We start from the raw sequence: 22,825 nt of genomic DNA on the forward strand, positions 1-22,825 counted from the left end.
CTGTGTCCTTTCCCATCGTGCGTAATTCTATTTGTCATTTTGATTATGACATTGTAATGCTTTAATTGATGCGATGCGACAAAGGACGAGTTGCAAGGGTGGTGGGAGGTAGGTGGCTTTATGTATATCCTGGCCGGGTTGGTGGGTGTGTGAATGCAAACTGTAAAAGGCAATCAACCCTGTCTCCCTTTTGTATTCCGGGATTTCGTCAGGGTGATGACTATGACGCGGTGACGAGATTCCTTTCCTCTTTTTTACTTTTGTGTTTTTTTGACTCCCCCTTCTGTTGGTCTGTCTATACGCCTCTGTGTATGACAAATCCTATAAACAACCCGAGGCAGCTTTTTGTGTTCCATGTTCGACGTGTCTGCCGGCTAGAAGCGTTTGAAATTTCAATGAAATTTAAATTGAAACTCCCTGGCCATGGGGCGATAAAAGGAGAAAATGAATCAGGTGTATATTGATATGCTTCGGGGGTGAAGTCGAGCAGGTTGGAGGTCTATATATCAAGAATTATTGTATCTATAACAGGTTAAAGGAAATCAATTTTTAGATAGGATAGGATAGGTACTACTAAGTTTATAACTAGGCACTTCCCATCATATTTGTAATTGTTTAGTGACCAAACATGTCTGCCTGCAATCATTATCTGTGAATATATAATTATCGATCCCCTGCATCTGTTCCCATTCAAATAACCCGCATTGTACTCGGGGACACCCTGCCACAAAAAAGGGAGAGCCATACACGTTCCCTTTTCAATGGGGGGGTAACTTCGTGTAATGCAAAAGCCGAAAATTGCGTTTTCGACTTGTTGTTGTTGCCATGGAAATTTTGTCGGGCCCATGATAAGCGGCAACAAGAACAACAAACCGAAAACCGTGGAGCTGCCAACACGAAGCAGTTATTTTGCTGCACGCAACTATGTAAGTATGCAGCAGGCGACGTGCCACAACGCATGGTGCACACGCAACCCAAAATTAGGCTCAGGCCCAGGACAAACATGTGTCTGCAGCAGCAGTGCTGTCAGTTTGGCCATAATTTAAGAGGATTTTTGGTTGATATTTTTAGAAAAATTATGGATGAGATCAAATTTAATATTATTCATTTTAAGAAACACTTTCTAACTTAAAGATTAGGGTTCGAAAGTGTAGTTAACTAGAGGACTCTGATTTTCGGATAATCTTAAGCTACATATACATATTATGTGATATATCTGTGAGGAAAACATCATTATATTATAAGGAAATATTTTATAGAATATGATCAAAAAGTCTTTATGAAAGGACTCCTGATATTATCCTTCTTGCTGCCTTCTAAAACCAGCCCCTTTATCATATAGCCCATTTACTATAATTTATAATAAGCCCCAATTGATCTATTATAATAAAAACAATATGTATACTTCCCATAAAAATCCCCGGCACCCCTATATCTCACAGCTCCAAGACAAGCGAAACCGAATTACCAAAAAGTGAGTTTTGGCAAATGGAGGCAAGTTTAAAGACGCAAATGTTGCACGCTGCCGTTCCACCTGATCGAGTTTTCTAGGCGCTGCCTGCGATGGGGATGGTTAATAAAACCGAGAGCAACTGGCGGGGGAAAGCAGCCAGGAGGTAGAAGAAAGAAGAAAGGGGCTAGCGGGAAAGGGCAGCTGTTTACGGCGTCATTCTAATGCACAATGCACAGTGGGCATGAAATATTGGTGACAGGTGAAAACGCCGCTCGCACGCAGGCACCCGGGACTCGCGTCTAGGGTACTGGGGACACGCGCGACTTAACGACATCGGGACACGTCACAAGTGGCAAGGCAGCAAAGGCGGCAAGGCGGCAAAGGCGGCAAAGGCGGCAATGCGGCACTGTGGTATGGCTAGCAGATAAGCCGAAAAAGATACGGTCCAAATGGGGGATAAAACGCCCGAGTCCAGGCCCAAGACCAAGCCCGAGCCGGTAGCCTCAGGAGAGGAGTGGGGTCACGTGCTGGGCTGCCATTTGGGGCGGTGCCCTGTCCCCCGGGGGCGGACGGAAAACGGTAATAAGTGAAAGTGTGTGCCAAGTGAAAGGGTGGCTGTCTTTTCTGCCGGGGAGGAGGAGAGGCTAACGTAGCTGTTGCTTGGTGTCACTCCCAGCCCTGGGGCATTCTAATAAATACTTGATCAGTTGAATAATAAATTAAAACATTTTGTCACTTTCCAAGGAAGTTGAGGATATTTCTAATTTCCTAGGCATTTAATCAGCTTACTAAATGGGTTTTGAAAATGAAATAAAATATTATAATCCTAAGATAGCATTAATAGTTCACAAAACTCAACCAGGAAACTGTTTTTAAAATACACTTTTGTTGCAAATCTAGAAAAGCGTTGACAATTAGACAAACCTATGAAAATCCTATTTATTCTGATAGGCAAATTTCCCGACTTATCAAGACTTATCAGTATCAGGTAAATTTTCGAAAATTTGCATAGCATGGCGAGCGTGTGGCACGCAGTTCTGATTCCGGTTCAGGCGAGTCCTGTACAGTTTCCGGACACGCAGCCAGTAGCACTGCAATAAATTCACTTTGCATTTTAATTTTAACCGGCGAACTGGCGAGAGTAAAGTGAAAAAGTATGCAATTTATCCATAGAAAACACACACAAAGTGCAAACAAAGAAGGAATGCAGAATTGTGTAATTTCTGTGGCTGCAACACAAACTAGAGACGCAAAGTGGAGTGGAATGAGAGCTGCCCCTCTGGCTGTTGCACACGTAGTCACTGTGGAGTCAACTTTTGGCCTCTAATGTTGCTGAAAATTGAATTTCTTATTACAAAAATGTTCGCGTTGCGTGCGGCTGCTGCGTTTTGCAACAAAAAACGTAAAGAGCATTACGTGTTCACGTAAAGTTTCGGCGCCCGTCGGCCAAGTTATTTTCCCCCGCCCCGGGCATCCTGGCTCCTAGCTCGGCTCCTTGCTGCTCAGTCCTATTTGTCTATTTTATTATTTTTTGTTTGCTCTCAAATTAAATGAAATGTTTATTCAAACGATGAAAATTGCTTTAAAAAAAGTCAGACAGCCGGGAAAGGGCCCCAAAATGATATGCCAAAAGGGGCTACCAAAAAATGTCCTTTGTGTTTTACACACACACATACAAACTTAGCCCTTTTAGTCGTAGAGCCTTTGACTGACTTTTTGCCATCTTTGGTTTATCGCCCAAGTGAATCATGTCAACCGCAAAAAGGGGCAACATCTTGGATTACCATAAAGGCATCTCAACTTCCTGCGTCCTGCGTCTAGGCGCCATTCATTTTTCATACATAAGACTAGCGCCTCCTGTATCCTGGGTCCTGCATGTGCTGGCCCCAAGGCTTTGTTCAATTTTCAAATGCCAGCACCAACCCAGCTGGGAGATTTTATAAATGAGCCCCTGTCCTGTCCTTTCTTCTCTCCTTTTTTTATGTGGCAGGAAACTGGCAAATCGCTTGACGAGTCCTTGTGCCAAACTGGAATCCCGCCACAATACCCAGAAAATCTTGATGGTCAAAGCCAAAGTGCAATGTCCATGAGATGACTTGCCAGCCCAGTCATCCCCCAAAAACCCACTACTTCCGCCCCAAAAAAAGGGGGCGAGGCGACAACTTTGACGCCCAAGCCCCAGACCCGAGAATGAAGTGTAGGCTATGGTTTCCGGTCCCCTTTCTTTCGTGTATTGAACTGCCGGCACGTCCTTGTGCGCCAGCAATCAATCATGCGGTTTAAATTAGGGTATTTACTTAAGTCGGTCAATCGATAGAGGCGAAAGTAAAATATTTACTCAGCCAGTCAGTCCATCTTTTTGTTTTTCGCCTTCAGAGTGTGTCAAAGTGACCAGAGTTGTGCGGTTGGGAAAAGGGTTTAAAGGACTCCGACTCTATAATATGAAAGCATCTGCAATGAATGATTGATAAAGCTATTACCCACAAGGCTAATCAAAGTCTTGGTTATTTATTTTTAATGACACAGAGTATCAACTAGCCCTGCCCCAAACTTTGAACTCAAATCTTAAATTACAATCTACCTATAATGTGGGCGGTCAGTGTCAATTTTTCGAAAGTCAAACTTTAGTTTAAATCCCTTTGAATTTGGCCAAGTTGCGAGCGTGAGGGTGGGGGCAGGTTAATGACAGGCTGAAGGACCTTTCGGCTGTCAATCCACCCACACCAGACACCCACACCCGAAGCCAACACACCCGTATTAATCATGAGCCTGTCACCTTCCGTAAATATGGCAAAACGAGTGGAAAATGAGCAAAAGATGTTGCAAGATAAATTTTTGGTAATGAACTTTGCCAGCCAAAAGTTTATTAGTAGTGGGGCAGAAGGCAGAAGTATCCTGGTTTGCTGGGGAAAAGTTTCGACCTTAGGGTAAGATTCTCCAACAGTTAATGAGTCGGCCAAAGTAAATAAGTACATTTTCGGAAGTTGAAGTTATGAGCTCCGAAAAGTTTCCAGCTCAAAGGCAATCAAACACCTTTGGACTTTGATAAATCATAGTTGACCTGCATCAAACTGTAAACTGAAACATTTTTGATGAATTATGGAAATTTCAACTCACACCTTACTGCTCTGTGCAATTTGTCAAATAATTATATATTTGATCGAAAATATCTTATCAATAGTTTGTTGTTTCACGCCTTTCAAGTGCCTCTGAACCGGAAGACAAACAAATTATGTTCAATGATTTCAAACTCAATATGGTTTTGGGGCTCGCACCTGGCTGCCTCACCTGTGTCGGGGAATCCCGGCAGTCAAATACCATTAAGGTGTGCTCTGTTCACCTCGTATCTGTGTAAATTATGAAAATTACCACAAAACGTTGAAGCGTTCCAGGGAATCCCATGCGGTTTATGGGCATTTTACACAAAACACCCACACACAGACTCCAAACTCAGTCAGGTGTTGTTGTTTGTCCTGCCGAGGGAATTTACATTGATCTTCTCCAAGGACTCGGCAGGTGAGAGTGTGTAGGTGCATTTAATGCTGTGTTAAATTGAAAATTTGCATAAAATATTTGCTGTTTATTTATTGGCTCAGGTATATTCACTCGGCCACTGTTATTTGTCTGTGCATCGGCTTGGCCAACTAAATATTTGATGCAATTTGTGTGCAATTTTATGGTCAACTTAGCCAGCAACTTGGCTACATCCTTGGTGTGTGTCGGAGGGGTCGGGTTAAGTTTCTATGACCATAAACTTGGTTACAACTAAATCGATTTCGGTTTTCAATTTATTATTATGTCTTTGCCACTGGTGTGTAAGTTGATTTTATATTGCTTGTTGGTCTGTTCAAGTTTGTACATTTTCAGTAAATATCCCTGTGGCTGGAAATGTTTTTATTAATTTCAGATATTTATGCTTACTAATTATTCTAAACAGTAATAATTGTGGTTTGATAGTGCATAGTGTAGATACTATCAATAGCTTTTAATCTTTTCGATTCTGAAGTAGATTCTTATCGTCAATTTATTCCATTTCAGTTTCCTTTTCTTTCAGCATCTCGGCCCTTTATCCTTTACCCTCCTCTAGTAGGCAATCAAGCCCAGTTCCGAAACTCCCTGAAACTTCTCAAGGGTTTCCCAGCGGCTTTTCTTGATTTCCAACTGAGGCTGGCACCCTCATTTTCTGGATGAAGAAAAAGTTCTTCGTGGCGCGTCTTCGTGGCATATGTAAATAAATCTCGAAAAAATATCAGTGAATCAACTTTTTTCTCCACCATATATGTATGTGCTTGGGAGGAGGAACCCCACGACTGACGGCCGACTTTGGCATTTTTATAGTGTGTTTATTTAGCACTTGAAAAATATTACTTTTTGCGCCCAGCAATAATTTTAATTGCTTTGCCAGTGCCGTACCAGTGCCAGCTCCGACGGAATCTGGGGATTGACTCTCCACCGACCAAATAACTTCCTTTCCCCCCGGTTCCATAGCCCCGTCCCGATGCATTCACAAAAGTTAAGTGGCAAAAGTTTTCGCACTAAAGTTGAAGTTGCCGCTGTTGTTGTTGATTTTGTTGTTTTCGGAGAGCAAACATCAACGCCCACGCGAAGTGAAACAGCAACAGAAGCTGCCTGCCTTCAGTCGACGGGATATTATTTGACTTTGGTCCCTTTTTTTTTCTCGTTTGGTTTGGTATGGTAACACCCACCCACCTATCCCTCGCCACTCGAAAATTTTTGCTCCCGTACTTTGATTGTTTTGAGATTTCGCGGCAACACATAAACTTACGCCCTGACGAGCTGAATAAAGTTGGGGGAGCTGCTCTCCGTTTTGTTTATCATTGCCATCGGAATTAAATAAAATAAAAGTTGGAATTGAGATTAGCACCAGTGTTGGAAATTAGTTTTTGAAACAAATAATTTAGCTTCAAGTTTGTTCCCACTTCAATGTGGATTAGAAAAAAATATCTAAAAGTGGAAAGAAAAGTGTAAATTGTTTGACTTTCCTTTGGCCTCCAATTTTTATGGCCTATCAATAGCACCTCAAAGGTGTCGGATCCGTACTCCAATACTATCCCAGTGCTGTCAACTAAATCAATTTCCATGACCTTTCTTCTGACTCGGGAGTGGCCAATTCCAATGGGAGAACCTTTTGGTAATTGCATTAAATATGCAAAAAAAAAAACAACAGAGGCGCAAAAAAAAGGAGAAAAGCCAAGAAACGTGTCTAGGCAAAAAGGCTTTGGTCCAATTAAATATTGTAGTTTATGGATGTGGCGAAAAGCAGAAAACAACTCATGAGGAATCATGGCCGGGCCCGAAAAGGGATACCCACTGTCTTAACTCAAACAGGCATTAAATTATCAAAACCGAAAAGGTCCTCGACAAGGGATCATGGGTTAGATATAGGGGGGTGTTGTTACCGCCAACACAGCATAAATATACCGGAAAATAGTGCGTGCCTTCGTTACAGATTTACAGCAAATAAAAATGGCGAATGGGGAGTCTGGAAGTCCTGGGAAGCTCGGCAAGGCGAGCAGAGCTCGTTGCGTATACGCCGCGTGTGCCGGCCAAAGCTGATTGCCAAAGCTGAGCATAGGAAATCAATTCGAGCGTGTAAATGTGGGTCACCAGGGAGACTGGGAAGCAGAAAGCCCCACTCTCTATGAGTCAGAAAATTGTGGGGAGATGAGTTCGGGGAAAACTTGGACTTTTACGCATAATTTAAGTGAATTTACGCCTCTCAGACTTTAAGCCAGCGTTTATTTCAATGTGCATCAAAACGCATCGAAGCGTTCTTAGCCAAAAGTTGATTTTCCAAGCCATAAAAGACAATCGCTTCAAATCCAAAGACGCTCATCATACACTCTTGCCAGCGCCACGCATAAAGACATCTCGAACTGCAATCAAATTCTACACTTCACTAGACATTCTCCCCACTTTTCAGTGGATACTTTGTTACACTTTGCCGCCTCCAGCCAGCCCCTCCTCTATGGCTTTCATCCTCTTTTTAACTGCAATTTCTTTTGGGGAACTTTTGTCAACTTTTAGGTGAAAGTGGCAGAAGGAAAGCGAAGCCAAACAGAAATTGTAGATTTTCTAGCCAAGCATCGGAGCCGAAAACTTTGTTCTTCTTATCGTCAAATGCTTCGGAAAGGAGCTTTGGCATTAAGTAATGGAGACCCATTACGATTCGAATGCAGGGCCAAAAAAATTGAGGGAAAAGCTTGTATTTGTACCCTGTGTTAGCCAAGGCCTAGGGCGCCATTAAGGCTTAAGGAATTTATAAAGTTGGCCTTTGTGTTTGCAAAGCGAATTTCGAACAGATTGTCAACAGATTTCAGAGACAATGTCTAATAAAATATTTAAAAGTAAATAAAAAAGGTAATTATTAAGCTGGCTATTGGCTCAAGTCCATTACAAACATCTACACTTAATCAAAGTACAAAGAAAGGTATTTCTGTACATTCCTTACATTTTTAAGCCAACTACATATCTCCAATGGCATTTAACTAGCCTTACCAGCATACTCGTTCTTGGCCCATTCAATGGCCAAAAAGCAGCGAAAGCAATTGGTAAGCCCATAAGGACCGTCCCTTTGCGTGTACCAGGCAGCCAATTTGGCCAGAAATCGTTAAGAGTAAGGGGGTCTGGAGGCTTCTGCAATATTTCACTCCAAAAAGAAGATCGATCCAGCCTTCTCTTCCTTCTGGGCCAGCTTATCACGCAAATCTGACAGATAAAGTTTTCCTTTTGCATACGTGAGTGCATATAGACCGTCGTCGATCGGTTGGTCAGCCCGGCCCCTGCCCTCTTCCCATTCGTGCAGAACGTGGCTCGCAATTAAATGTTTGGTTTTTGGACACAAGATGCAGTGCAGCGAAAAAGTGGTACCTGCTACTTTCCTTTGGCTCTCGCGGAACAATCGTGATCTTATCATTTCTTGCTTTGTTCATGTTCGATTTGTGAACTTGTGTTTTTCTACTCCAATCCCATCCCCAACCCAGAGTATCCCGGAGTATCGCAGCAGCATCGATTTCGGGCCGGCATTTTCATGACATTTCCTACTCGACCGACCGCATTTGCAAACAGACCGCGTCCAGTCGCGATCTCCGATGCCATGGCAGGACCCAGTACCGGGGGTCGATGCTTTATTTTTCCATTTAAATAATTTATAAGTGGGGCCGCGGAGAAAAATCTGTGTGCCTTTTGTCTCCCGATCGTGATAAGCTCTCCGCCATGCAAACATATAAAAATATATATACATATTGCATCGGTGCATTGTTTTTGAGGACAACCAACCGACCAACAAAAAAAACTTATAAAATGTAATTTAATTTAATTTATTTCAGGTCGACAAGGATTTATGGCCAAGCCGGCGCAAATATTGGCATTAATGTCAGCTATTAAGATCGGCTTTGGGGCTTAGGCTTTCAAATAACAGGTGGGAGAGCTCCTTTCCTTTTTTCATTAAATATTCCATCCTCAAGAATATGTATATTATTAAATGTATTTTTTCTCTGAAACTGCATCAAATTGAAAAACTTTTCGTTTTATATTTTTTTGCATTTTTTTGTTCAAGCTCTCACACCATAAACTAGTTAGCTAACCGGGAAAACCATTTAATTAAATGACAAAATGTGTATTTTTCAAGCCAGTGCTGCTTCCAATTTGGTGTATAACTATCTGCGGAATGTTTTCCGAAGCGTATTTTAAATTGGTTCTGCAGTTTTGGTGTCGCAGATACTCATACTTGAAGATACATGGCCAGCGATATGCAAAAGATACACTACAAAGTGGCAAAGCGAATCGAAAAGGAGGAGCATGGCGATGGGGACGAGGATACATAACGGTAGGTGGCCTGGTCATGTGGAGCAGTAGCTGCCACAGCTCCTTTCCCATTTCCCGTCCTCATCCTCATCCTACTCCCCACCCATCAGGTCGTAGATGTTAATCGTTACGGCACTTTGGAGTAAGTGGCATTTGCCAGCGTCCACGACAGCCCCGGCGACAAGGTCCACGAGAGGAGCAGGAAAAGGAGATGGAGATGGAGCCAGGAACTGGAACTGAAACTGAAGCAGGAGGATGGAGCATGACGATGGCAAACTCTTGATATGTCCCCCTTTACTCCTCGGTCTCCTTTTGGGGGGCGTGGCTCATGTCAGTTTTCCCTGGACTTGGCAATGTTCGTGGCAAATGTTTGCGGATTTGAATTTAAATTGAAATAGGATGTTGTATATTCAAATGAATTTTAACTTAAGGGTAAATGGTGGTGCACAGGCGGCAGTGGGCCAGCTTCCAGCTTGGAGCTGAAGGGGGCGTGCCAGTAGCTATAGCCGTGGCAGGGCCAGTCAGATTAACATCATCAGTTTGGCATTGATTGGTCGTTCGGATAGCGGAGGAAAACCCAGGAAAAGCGCCAACGGGCTTCGGTTCACATGCAACCGCATACGAAAAAGAAATCCAAAGGAAGGAAAAAGTTTAATAGGATATGGAAAATGGGATATCAGATACTCTTCTTCAACAATAAAGCTTTTATAGAATTATTCTGATATAAAATGTTTCATAGGATTAATTAAAAAGTATACGTTCATTATAGATACAGTTGTTGAAAGATTTTATTAAAAAGTAATCCCTAAAGTATAACAATTTTAAAACTAAAAGAGTGTAAGATAGCTCGTAGTACACCAACCTTTATAATTGTTTCTATAGGCACACTATCCATCCCAAACATAAAAAGTAAACCAAGTATAAAAACCAGAGAAACTAATGGGTTTTGTAATAAGTTTCAGTTTTCATGTTTATATTAGCATTCTAATAGTGGAGACCAAAAATGGAAGGTATGTACATAGATGGATCTCAATTGAGACTGCCACAATATTTGGTCTGGGCAATTTGCTTTTCGTTTGATGAGGAAAAAACCAAAAGCCAGGTGATATAGAGCAAACTCTGTCATGGTATCTGGTATCTCGGCTGGCAAGAGTTCATGGGAAATGTTTTTTAGACAGAGCGTGTTCTTTGACGCCCCCATAGATAAGCCCAAGACCTAAACCAAGACGATGAACCAAGCCCCGAATAACGAACTAACGAACAAACAAACCATAAACGATAATTAATAGAGAGATAATCTAGGCGCTTCATTGACAAATCGAAATGAATTATTTTCCCAAAAGTGCAGCAAGTTCCTTGGAAAATTCAACCCCCTTCCTGGTTCCAGTCCCGGTCCCGGTCCCTCTTAATTTTTTCTGCCGCTGACAGCAACAACAGGCCAGAGAAGACTTGTAAACCATAAATCTTGTTCTGCTGGAGAACTAGTCCGGCAATGACATTTGCTTAGCTCGGGGAGAATGGGTTGCTTAGTTGGTTGGGCTGGTGGTTGGTTGGTTTGTTGGGGTTTCCATCCAGAGACATGGCATACAGTGGATGGCATGGCATCGTCTTCATTTGGGGGCCCGACACTAGCACGACTTTTACCACGACGCTTAGATCTTTCTCCAACTCGGCTCGAAGCTCAGTCCGTGGAAATGCAGTCCGATCTACAGGTGGTTAATCACCAATTAAGCTCTACATCATACAAATTTGTAAGGCACCAAAAGGTAGTCCACAGTCTAGAGCTGACCCTTCTCCTTTGCATTTCGCCCTACCCCCGATTATGTCACACTATTTGTCAAACGGGTTTGGGGCTTTCAGGTTCTCCACCTCTTGAGAAATTTTGGGCTCACGCCGAGCGGCAAAAATTCAATTGATTAATAAATATGGCCCAGGGATTCGTAAAATCTTTGGGGCTTTTTGGAACTCTTCTGTATTTTTTTTCTCGTTGGACATAAATCTCAACTAATTTTGTGTAATTAGTTTGCATAATCTGTCACGCTGTTTCTTCTAGACTCTAGAGATTCTTTTTGGTATTCTTCTCCCCCATTTTTTTGGCAAGATAATGAAGCCTCGATTGGGCTTTTCTTGGCTTAAATAAATGTTATTCTATTGATTTTTAAATACATTTTAAAAAATTGGTGGTCGGCTTTTGTCAAAGTAAAGTTTTGGTTTCTTTTCTTTGGGTCTTTGGTTCGTTGGAATTCTTGGCAGGGCAATTAATTTGTTGATCGGTTGGAAGTGTTGGGCATTTTGAAATGATAATTAAAGGGTCTTTGGCTATTTTGAAGGTTTACAGGTTGCTTTGATTTATCCGGTTCAAGTTGGGCTTATTAAGTTGGCTTTTAGGGGAATTTTAAATATCTCTATGCGTAAAATTGCTTTTAAAATTCATAAAGGCAATTTCAAAATTCAATCAACAACCGCGTCAAACAAGAAGCGTTGTTTCAACAATATTTTAATGATATTTGCCAAAGGCCATATAGAGACACTGCGGAAAAGAGAGCTATACTGAGCAAATCAAACAAATGAAGAGTGGTTTGAGGGATGATGGAGGCACGGGCGCGAAAAATCCTGGTAACAAAGTTGGCATGAGTTCATTCAAGCCGCACAAAACTCAATTTGCCAATATGCGTACAACGGCCAAACAAAATAGCAAATTTATAGAATTCGAAACGCCAGAATAGAGAGGTTGGCCGAAACCCCAAAGCACCCCCAGATTTTTCGCCACAAATGAAAAATCAGAGCCAGAATGGAAACGGGGGACATTGCAATTTCATCTAAATTCAAATCGGCCAAAAACGTTTAATAACAAATTTAAAAACTCATCACAGCATCAGCGGTCATGACTGGGGCGTGGCATGCCACGGTGGCAGGCAGCCGTGTTGCACTCTGAAAGGTGGATAGCTGCTGCCGAGATAACAACCAAACAATTCGCACTGCATTTCGCCAAAAATGGACTCGTCAATCAACAAAGTACGACCCGAAAATAGTAGAGGAGGTGTTGGAATTTAGACAGAATAGAGAGCCCACTCATAATTGAATTTGGCCGACAAGTGAGGAGGAGGCAGTGAGAGGGGTGTGACAGGTTTGCGGGGTAATAGGTCGTTGCTCTGAAGCGGGCCAGCTATTTTCTATTATTGAAATTCATTCAGATGCATTCGAAAATTCAAAATACTGCAGTGAGGTGCCAGGACCCCCATCAAAAACACACAAAGACGAGAAATGATGCATCACTAAATGGATCTATGTTTTGAGGACTAGCTACAGGATACGCTTTCAACAAGAAATATTTGGAAAATATATTTAAAATCCAAGTAAGTTCACACATTTACAACCTCTTTTAGTTACAAAAACCCATCACCCCTTAACTTTTTAGACCCATAATCACCCATTTGTAGAATGATCGGGGGAAAGCATATCCCCAGTTGGTATCTTCTGGATAATGCCTCAATGAATACTGTTTAAAATTCATGTCGGTTTATCATCAGTTTGGAGGGAAAAACTTTGTTCACCAAATGAAATTCACGCTGGAAAATTGCGTTTTCAACGAAAATGAGTTTTAATTGCAATTTCTCCTAATGCTGCCAACACACGCCACAAAGTGTGTGGAAGGAGTTGCATGGTGCACGGTGCATGGTGCATGGTAAGTGTGTTTTATTTTTTTTATTTTTCGGGCCGGGAGTTTCTGTTGCATATGGCAGGACCTGAACTCTGGCTACGGGCTTTTGGGTTTAACATTTTCGCACACGAATCCTCTTAAATGATAGAAAATTACCTTCTTTATGATAATTTGAACCAGAAAGTGTGGTGTTGGGTTTTTAAACTCTCCATGTTTTTAAAAACTTGTATATAAAACTTTATGTTATTGTTAAAGCTATAATTTGTGATACCCAATATTAAAGCAAAGAATTAAACTGGCTATATTTTAAGAAAAAATTTGTGACATATTCAGGAAATTCTGCTTGAATTGCAGATAGATAAAAGTTCGTTGAAACTGGCACTAAAAAAAACCATCAACTGATGGACTATTTTGGCATTGTTTTTCCACAATTTTTTCTCGACCTTAAATAATGCGAATGATTCCAGTTTTTGTACCTTCGCCGACAGCCAACTACACCCCAAAAAACTATCCAGAAAACGTTCAAAAACAGTCAAGGCTTGGGGCTCAATGTTCGCAGTTGTACTGCCACGGCTACGGCTGCTGTAGTGCGTATTTGTTTTTAATTAAAATAAATATTACCATAACCTATAAAATAATTGAAAAACAATTTAACATTATTGTCGGAGGTAGCCCTGTGCGAGTCAGAATTACGTCCAGGTGTCTGTGGAACATGAGTTCCCGGCATGTTGTCTGTTTCCACGATTTCTGTTTACTGTTTGTCAGTCGTTGGGGTTGCAACTTGCCACCGTTGCTGCCCCTTAATGGGGTTGTAGTGGAGGGTGTGGGGTGAATTTATTTTATTTACCCACTCGGACCAAAGGGTATATGTCTGTGCATGATTTCTGCATCATCATGATACTTATTTTTACTTTTTTTACCTTTGAGGTATTTCTGGAAATATTTTTAACAAGGTAAGCTATAGTTGTTTAAGCAAATATAAATTATTTAAATATTTAAGTTACTTTAGGAAAAGTTTTCTTTTTCAAAAAAGTATTTATAATTTCCGTTTTAAAATTATTTAAACCTTTTCTATTTGAAAGAGAATACATACCTCAATGCTAACCAATTCATTTTTTCAAGGTTTTTCCTCTTTTTTATTTCAAAATATTTTTGCAAAAGTTTCGAACCCACTTGCCACATTCTGTTGCACCCACATCGTACACCCAAGCCATGGCCACTACTGTTGTGAAAATTCGTTTACTTTGTGGGTCTTATATTTTGACATAATTATATATACAGACACGCCCACAAACGAATATATATATTTTTTAATTTTTGTGCGTCCTTCTCACAGTGGAGATGTGTGAAAAAAAGGCAAAAAAATAAAACTGAAAATGAAAATGAAAATCTTCTTAAGCTACAACAACAATTATAATAATTATTTAATTAAAAATGCTGTCGCTTGAGTTCTGCTGCTCTGGCTGCTTTCCGCATGATTTTTCCCTTTCCCGCGATTTTTGTTGAACAGAAATTGCATTTATAAGTGCCGGCACTTGTGGAAAAAAGTAATCTATTTTAAGTGTGCAACATATCAGGCGGTGGCCGTAAAAGAAGAAAGCCCCAAACTGAGGTTGATTGGCTTAATAAGTTTTGAGGCATGTTGTCAGCTGCAAGCAGATAAAAATATTTCATTAATTTTAAATACATAATTAAGAGTATAAATGCGATGGAAAATTGCTTAAAATCTTGTCTATTGCTTCTTATATTTTCCCATAAATTATTAAATATCTATCTATCTTGGCGCGTTCCATTGATTTCTAAGATATTAATTGGCTAATAACCAAACAGATCTTTATTTACTTAGAGCATAATACTCGTTGTCTGTGGGTTATGTATCTATTATGTATAAACGTTGTAGCTACAATCTTATCTTGTAAAAAAAAAGCTTATCTTTGTTTAAAATCAGTCGATTCTTGAGCGGAATACCTTAAACGATTCGTAGATCATTCTTAATAAATCTGCATCAAAATCTAAGAACATAATACTTTTTGAATCTTTTGTCCAAATTTTCTGGAGGGTCCCCTATGAAAATCCTCAAAAATGCATGGAGCCACTATATGGCCTCTAGCGATGGCTGTATCTTTGGCAAAACTTACCCGATTAGTGAGCGGAATACCTTAAACGATTTGTGGATCAATTCTCCACAAATCTGCATCAAAACCTAAGAACCCAATATTTTTTAGATTTTTTGTCAAATTTCCTGGAGGGTCCCCTTCAAAAATCCACATAAGTGCTTGGAGCCACTATAGGGCCCACGGGGAAGGCTCTATCTTTGGCGAAATTCATCCGATTCTTGAGCGGACTACCTTAAACGATTTGTAGATCGATTCTCCACAAATCTGCATCAAAACCTAAGAACCCAATATTTTTTAGATTTTTTGTCAAATTTCCTGGAGGGTCCCCTTCAAAAATCCACAAAAGTGCTTGGAGCCACTATAGGGCCCACGGGGAAGGCTCTATCTTTGGCGAAATTCATCCGATTCTTGAGCGGACTACCTTAAACGATTTGTAGATCGATTCTCCACAAATCTGCATCAAAACCTAAGAACCCAATATTTTTTAGATTTTTTGTCAAATTTCCTGGAGGGTCCCCTTCAAAAATCCACAAAAGTGCTTGGAGCCACTATAGGGCCCACGGAGAAGGCTCTTTCTTTGGCAAAATTCATCCGATTCTTGAGCGGACTACCTTAAACGATTTGTAGATCGATTCTCCACAAATCTGCATCAAAATCTAAGAACCTAATATATTTTTGATTTTTTGTCAAAAATCTTGTCTATTGCTTCTTATATTTTCCCATAAATTATTAAATATCTAGAAACATACCCTTGTCATCCGATATAGTTATCCGATCTCTTTCTTATCTTTGCAAACATTGTTGCAACCTTAAACCGCTTCCTACCTCTAATAGATTTCCTCATCTAACCTCATTTTCGACTCCCCTCGAGACAAACAATTGCCCAGAAACGCGGTAGCCTGTCAGATTGATTACCCGATTGTTGGGAAAGTCTTGCACAATTCATTAAATATAATGGAAAAAGATCCAAAAAGAGAGCGAAGGCCATTCGGAATCGAAATCTACATCGACTTTAAATGATTGACCGTAATGAGTTGTAGTTTAGGTAGATCACGCCCCAGTAGTGCCAGTTCCAGGCCCTTTCCCTGCCGACTTGCCGTATCTCAAAATTGCATTTGTATATGGTTGGGCATAAAAATTCGCATTAAATCTCGAAGGGCGGACAAAAACAGTTGCAATTGTATCTTGTGTTCTTGGGCACCTTTGTATCTGAGGGCCTGGATGCCCGGTTGCTTGGTTGCCTGTTAATCTCTTATAACATTTCCATTAATACGCAGTTGGTAGTCCCTACGCAAGGCCCTACCCAAGACCCAATGGCAAATGATGAGAAATTAATGTGAGCAAAAGAATCAAGACCGGGGCATACCGCTCACAGCTTGAGACAAGCGTCACGGTCCGTCCCGTTCCCGTTCCCGCTCCGCACAGCTCAGCGGGACAATTGTGTCCAGGTTATTGTTGGGAAATTTCACAGCACTCGGCATGGGTCCAAGACATCCAGACCTTGTCCGGGCTATGGCCATTGTAAGGTGTAACAAAAAACCCAAAGATCCACACACAAAAATTTTTGTCAAATGGAAACTGTCTTTGGGCATTTTACAAGTTTTTTTTTTTTTTTCTTAGAGGAGGAGGTAGGGGTGATCTGCGGCTGGGTGTCTTCACGCCCAAGGCTTAAGTTTCAGGGGTTACCTGTTAGCCAGGCGGGTTTTATTACCGACCATGACTAAATAAGGTGATAAGTGTCTCTGAACCGTACTAAGTTAAGTCAGAGATTAGCAAGCGTTAATCTGTTGCACAGTTAAGAAGATTTCAGGTTCTTCCTTGTACTCTGAGATGGAGATTCATTACAAGACTTTCTTTATAACTCCAAGTAACCCCCACAAAATTAGGTTATAATCAAATTATAATATCTTTCAGAATTCAAAGACTGATGTATAGATCTTTCTTTTGTGGCAGACACTCTCTCTCCCTGATGAAGTTGAAAACTTATCGGTTGCGCCCCCAAGTGACCTCCCAGAGACATTCAAGACCACGTTAATTGAGATTCGAGCCAAGACCAAAAGTCAGCTATATAGATAACAACATCTGATAAATGGCGGGCCGAATCACAAACAAAATCTCAATCTCGCTGAACTCTAAACCTCGTCAGCCGAGAGCAGCTCTCGGTCTCGCTTTTGGAACAATTGTGAAATGCTTTTATTTCTGAAGTACCTTTAATGAGCATTTTCAACATGGTCATCATACAATCAGGCAGCAGGCCAAGCTCAGCCCAAGATTCAGGTTCGGATTCGGGTTTAGCTTCACAAAGCTGTTCAGTATCTGGACCAGGCCGAGAGCCGGCTTTCGGTTCGATAATTATTGCCTTTGGGTCTGTCAGAATGAAACGCGCAGTCCACACAATCTGTAAATGTATCTTGGCCTGGTATCTGCACGGATGTACATGTATCTGTATCTCAAACTGTATCTGTATTGAAGCTGTGCGGCGAATTAATGATTACATTCGCTTTTGGTAGTTGGGTAGACGGACGGGCTTGATCCAGTAACCCTTGGCGCGGCCCCTCTTCGGTAGCTCTTTCACTCGACTGGGGGCCCCATGAAAGGAAATTGTAATGATCGAAATCAAAATGTTTTCGTTACTTTGCCTCCTAATGAAGCTTGAATAGTGCGAATGACTCTCAACTCTCTTGCCCGCTTTCTGGAGCCTTTTAATCGAAATTTGATGATGGATTCTGGTTGAGGTTTTTTATTGGATACCTGCCCCATACCCATACCCACACCCCATGGCCCCATCAGTTCTTTCATCTCTACTGGTTCTGGGCCGCTATTTGCCTTTGTTATTTATTTATTGTTATTACCGTACATTGCTCGCTCGTAGTGATTTCTATTTTTTATTGTAATTGTCTAAATAGGTTTCGATTTGGCTTGAAATTGAGCATCGAGAAAACGAGCCATGCTCGAGCTCTGCAAGTACTACATAGATATGAGAGTACATGGGAACATAGTTCATGGTTTCCCAGGGGGCACAGTGAGTTGGCAAGTTTCTGGTCCGCCAGGCGACAGCTGCAGGTTGCAGGTGACAATGAAGGGGTAGCAACTCGGGTAGCAACTTGCAACACTCGGCAACTCACATGTGGCCCGCAAGTTGAAAATTATGTATGCCGACTCGGTGGTGGTTGGCTGGGTTGCATGTGGCAACTACTACTTCCACGCTCTGCTTGACTCGGGTCGGCAAAAAAAAAGTTTTCAAGCTTGTTACTATTGAATAATAGTATATTAATTTTGCTGCCGCATTTTTTCCCCATGCTCTCGCAACTTACTTTTAATTGAATTGAAAGTCAAAACTTTTGAGCCGGTGCTGCTGGCTGCAGCCCGATGGAAAAAAAAGTGAAAATGTCGGCTGCGAGACGACACTGGGAGTTGAAAGGAAAAAGTTGCAAATGTTTAATTAAAGACAAATTTTCCGACGAGGGAAAAAATATGCGAATCGCAAATAAAGACACAGTGGAAATTTTGTTTTCAAATTAGTTTTTTTTCATTGCGTATATTTCTTGTTCTTTGACGATATTCTTCTTGTTTTTCTTAAAATTTAATAATTTCTTCTCTCTAACTAATACATAAATAGTTTGTTTGCATTTGATTCGATTTTGCATTTAACAATAAATTAAATAATTTAAAACTAAGCTTACAATGACTCTCAGTGCTTGTTGGTTGTCTTTAGTTTATCTAAACACTTAAATATAATTTACAATTTTTGTATCTTACTCGCTAGCGATGTTCTATTCTCGGGGAGGGGAGTTACAGAGTGAGAAGGTGCTGATAGAAGTAGAGATCTTTCAGGTGAGGCTTGAAATAGTGCGGAGAGGTTCTCAATATGTACAATGTTTTCTGTCTAATAACTCTAAACCTTAGTCCTAGCTATGTCCTTATTCTGGTGGCTGAGGAAGGGACAGGAGGAGTGGGTGGGGCAGGACCAGGCATCACAGTGAGGGGCAACAGGGGGCTAAGCAAAGATGCTCAGCTGCCTGCGACGGTAGGTCGAAGATCAGTGCGTGAACTGGCGCAGGGTGTTGTTGTTCTGCTGCTGCTGGTGATGCTGGGAGGACTTCTGCTGGAAAGACCTTCTACCGGTGGTGGCGCACAGGCCGTTGCGGAGAGGCAGAGCTGGGGGCAGTGGCGGCGGAGTGGGCGTCTTGCTGCGACCCAGCTGCTCCAGCGGCACCGAGTAGTGGGTGTTGCTGTAGATGTAGTTGGCATCGAGGATCTCGCCGTTTCCGACCTCCGGCTCGTACAGCTCGCGCTGCTTGAAGTGCTCCTGGGTGAGGCGCAGGGTGGGCTGGTTGGCGCCACCGTGCACCATGGGCACATCAGCATACGAGTAGCAGGAGTCGCCCACTGCCGCCGTGGCCGAGAGGAACTGCGGTTTGGTGTAGTGATTCAGTTGCTGCTGGCTGTTGGGCTGCTGGTGGCCCTCGCCGCGTCCCATGGTCGCCGACTTCATGTGCAGGACGAAGGAGGCGCTGTCGTCGATGGCTCCTTGGGAGACCAGAGTCTTATTGTTGTTCAGCTTCTTCTCACTGACCAGGGTGGCGGTGGGCACAGCCAGCTGCTGGAACTTCTGCTGGGGATCCATGGCGCCCAAGTCGTTCACAGGCATGGGGCACATACCGTAGTGGTGAGCGGCAGCAGGGTGGTGAGGCGCCGTGTAGGTGTTGGGGAAGGTGGAGTGAATACCCAGAGAGCAGGGATGGTGCTGGTGACGCGACATGTAGTCCTCATCGCAGAAGGTCTTCTGATATTCGCGCTCCTTGCGTCCCAGCGCCGAGTTGCCCCACAGACCGCCCTTGAGGGTCTCACGGATCTTGTGCCGGCAGCGGTACAGGACCAAGGCCATAGCGGTAATAGTGGCAGCCGAACCCACCAACAGAGCTCCGATCAGGGCCTGCTTACGGGGATCGGTGTGGGAGCAGCCCATCAGGGTGGGGTTGAGGTGCTTCAGGGACTCGCCACGCAGACGCTCGGGGAACTCGCAACGCAGCTCGGGAACATCTTCCTGGCTGGAGTTCTTGGCCTCCAGGAGGTTGCGCAGCCACATCACCCGGCAGTCGCAGGAGAGGGGGTTCTCAGTCAGGTCCAGGGTAAGCAGATCCTTCCAGGGGAACAGACCTTCGGCCAGCGAAGTCAGAGCATTGGCCTTGAGGATCACATGACGCAGATGGGACAGACCACTCAGGGCACCCTCCTGGACTTCCACGAGCATTTTGTTGGAGGAGAGGTCCAGGTACTCCAGGTTGCCGTTCGAGCCAAAGGCTCCGGTCATCACGCGCTTCAGTTTCAGGGCTCCGTTCACCTCCAGACGCTTCAGCTGCTTCAGGCCCACGAAGGCGCCCTCACTGATCACCTCGAAGTCATTCTGGCCCAGGGAGAGCTCCTCCAGGCGGACCAGCTGGCTGAGGCCCACGGAGGGAATGCGGGGCAGTCGATTGTCGGAGAGATCCAGAATGCGGAGCTCCTCCAGGCCCAGGAAGCTGTCGTGGGAGATGTTGCGAAGGCTGGCGCCCTTGAGCTCCAATCGGGTGAGACCCTTCAAGTCCTGGAAGGCGCCCGATTGGATGGTCTGCAGGGTGTTCATGCCCAGGAAGAGTTCAGCCAGACTGGGCATGGCCTGGAAGATGACGGGATCCGGCACAGAGGTCAGGGCGTTGTCGTCCAGGTAGAGGATGCGCAACTGCGTCAACCCGTCGAAGGCCTTGGGGTCCAGATAACCGATGCGGTTCTCGCCCAGGTTCAGCTCCTCGATCTTCAGCAGAGGCGAGAAGGTGCCCTGATGCAGCTCCGAGATCTGGTTGCCGCGCAGATTCAACACCGTGACAGCCGAAAGGCCGATGAAAGTCTTGTTGCTGATCTGACCGATCTTGTTGTGGTTCAGATGGACTTCCTGCAGCTTCTTCTGGTAGGCGAAGGTGCGCTGAGGAATGGTCATCAGGTGATTGGAGGAGAGATCGAGGAAGGTCAGCTCCGCGTAGAACTGGATCGACGAGTCGATGGTCTTGATCTTGTTGCTTTTGATCACCAGTCGCTGGATGGACGGATTCAGGGCAATGGGAAGCACGTCCAGCTGCCCCTCGCCGCACTGGACCACCAGGGTGTTGTCGTCGCACTGGCATCCCGGCGGGCAGTTGGCCAAGCCCGCCGCGGGCTCCACTCCCAGACCGACCACCATACACCAGATGGCCACCAGAGCAATCATCTTGTGCCCTTGCATCTTGGGATCTTTTTTCTGATTTGGTTGCGTTTTTTGCTTTTGTTGGCGCTGTTGCTGCTCGATTTTGCTGCAAGTTCTTTGGGGCTTCGGGTGTTCTCAGTATTCCATAGTGCTGCGGGTAGACAAACGAGGGAAATTTTCAAAATTAGTTTATGCCATCGGGAGAGTCGGGTTCAGTTAATTAGGCTATTTTTGTGAAACTATTTCCACTGATTAAAATTCATTCGAGTTCTATTTTAAAGAGACTTCTACTACATGATAAATATTTTGCTATTTTAATTTATGAATTTTCTATTTCTGACTTCTGAAATGTGTTCTACTTTTTCGAGTTAAATATTTCACATTTTGTAGATTTATTTCAAAACTATTTCCCCTTTTCTAGTGTTTCTCCAACTTTAATTTTTAGTTACTTTTTGTTTAAAACTTGTATTTGTTTCCTAATTTTCACCATTTTCCACTTTTTATTTTCAGTTTGAAACTTTTCACAGAAACTTACCTATTTGTTTGTCTTTGGAGACTGTTTGGCAGCAATTTTAACTTTTCTACAGATCGATTCGCGATGAAGAACTGAACTTAAAATTTGTGTGATTTTCGTTTTGAGTTTTGTGTGTTTTTGGTTCACTGTTTCACTTTTTCGAATTCTTTGTATTTTTAAGAATTTTATGTTTTGTCACATTTAGCCAATTTTCAACAATTGTGTGTGTTTTTGGCAAAAATAAAATTGATGTTTTGTTGGTTGGATGTTTGATGTCTAATGTGTGTGTTGATGGTTTGTTTGAAAAACGTGCGCGATAATCCAGAGGTTCGCTTTGGCTGCACGCTTCAAGTTGTTGTTAGAGAGGTTGATGTTACGTTGTTTTCAGATTTCAACTCGGGAACTCAAGTCGGGATTGGATCTGGCTTTCAGTTTGAGGCAGACAACCGCTCACGACGAGGCAACGAACTACACTGATTTTAAGACTCCGGAGTCGCAATGACGATACCTCGGCTGGCCGCTCGGATGGTCGGCTGAACGGCGGGTGGTTTTGTGGCAGGCTGGCCCGGCGGTTGAGAGCGATGGTGGTGGATGGCAGCTGCATTTGCCTCGCCGGAGAACAAAAGAGCCACATCGGCCTTGCGAGAGCTCCCAGATAAGCCGAAGCCTGGCAGGTAGAGCGACGAGAAACTGGTTCTGAGAGATAAAAAGATACACGCTCTTCGCTGAGTTTCACTCAAAGCAACTCCACTCATTTATCTGGCTATGCCCTGCCACAGAACCATCCGAAAGATACTCTCTGGCAATCGCCACTCATCCGCCGGACGGGCTGCACGTCCCCTGGACATGCTGCCGCCCATAAAAGTAGTTCTGTCCCCGAGATCCTAAGACTAAGACCAGAGCCGGCAAAAGTCAGTGCCAAGTGCTCTGGCATAATTAAGTCGCTATAAAAACAATATAGTAGGTACTCCCCCGGGGCATATTTATGGGCCGCAGACATGTCCTGGCGTAAGTGGAACCTTTTAGTCAGGTT

General features: G+C 43.1%; 1 protein-coding gene across 1 annotated transcript; it reads right to left on the reverse strand.

The window, feature by feature from the left end:
• Positions 1-18,576: 18,576 nt before the first annotated feature.
• trn (tartan) lies at positions 18,577-22,272 on the reverse strand. Its single transcript, XM_017244813.3, has 2 exons — positions 21,814-22,272; positions 18,577-21,429 (listed from the first exon to the last, which is right to left on the reverse strand). The coding sequence occupies exon 2, from the start codon at positions 21,315-21,317 to the stop codon at positions 19,098-19,100; it is 2,220 nt and encodes a 739-aa protein (XP_017100302.2). The 5' UTR covers positions 21,318-21,429; positions 21,814-22,272; the 3' UTR covers positions 18,577-19,097.
• Positions 22,273-22,825: the final 553 nt, after the last annotated feature.

This window comes from Drosophila bipectinata, chromosome 3L (assembly GCF_030179905.1).
Source record: "Drosophila bipectinata strain 14024-0381.07 chromosome 3L, DbipHiC1v2, whole genome shotgun sequence".
Taxonomy (NCBI): Eukaryota; Metazoa; Arthropoda; class Insecta; order Diptera; family Drosophilidae; genus Drosophila; species Drosophila bipectinata.

Coding starts and splice junctions, on each gene's coding strand:
- trn (XM_017244813.3), bottom strand. CDS start 21,317: ATGCAAGGGCACAAGATGATTGCTCTGGTGGCCATCTGGTGTATGGTG.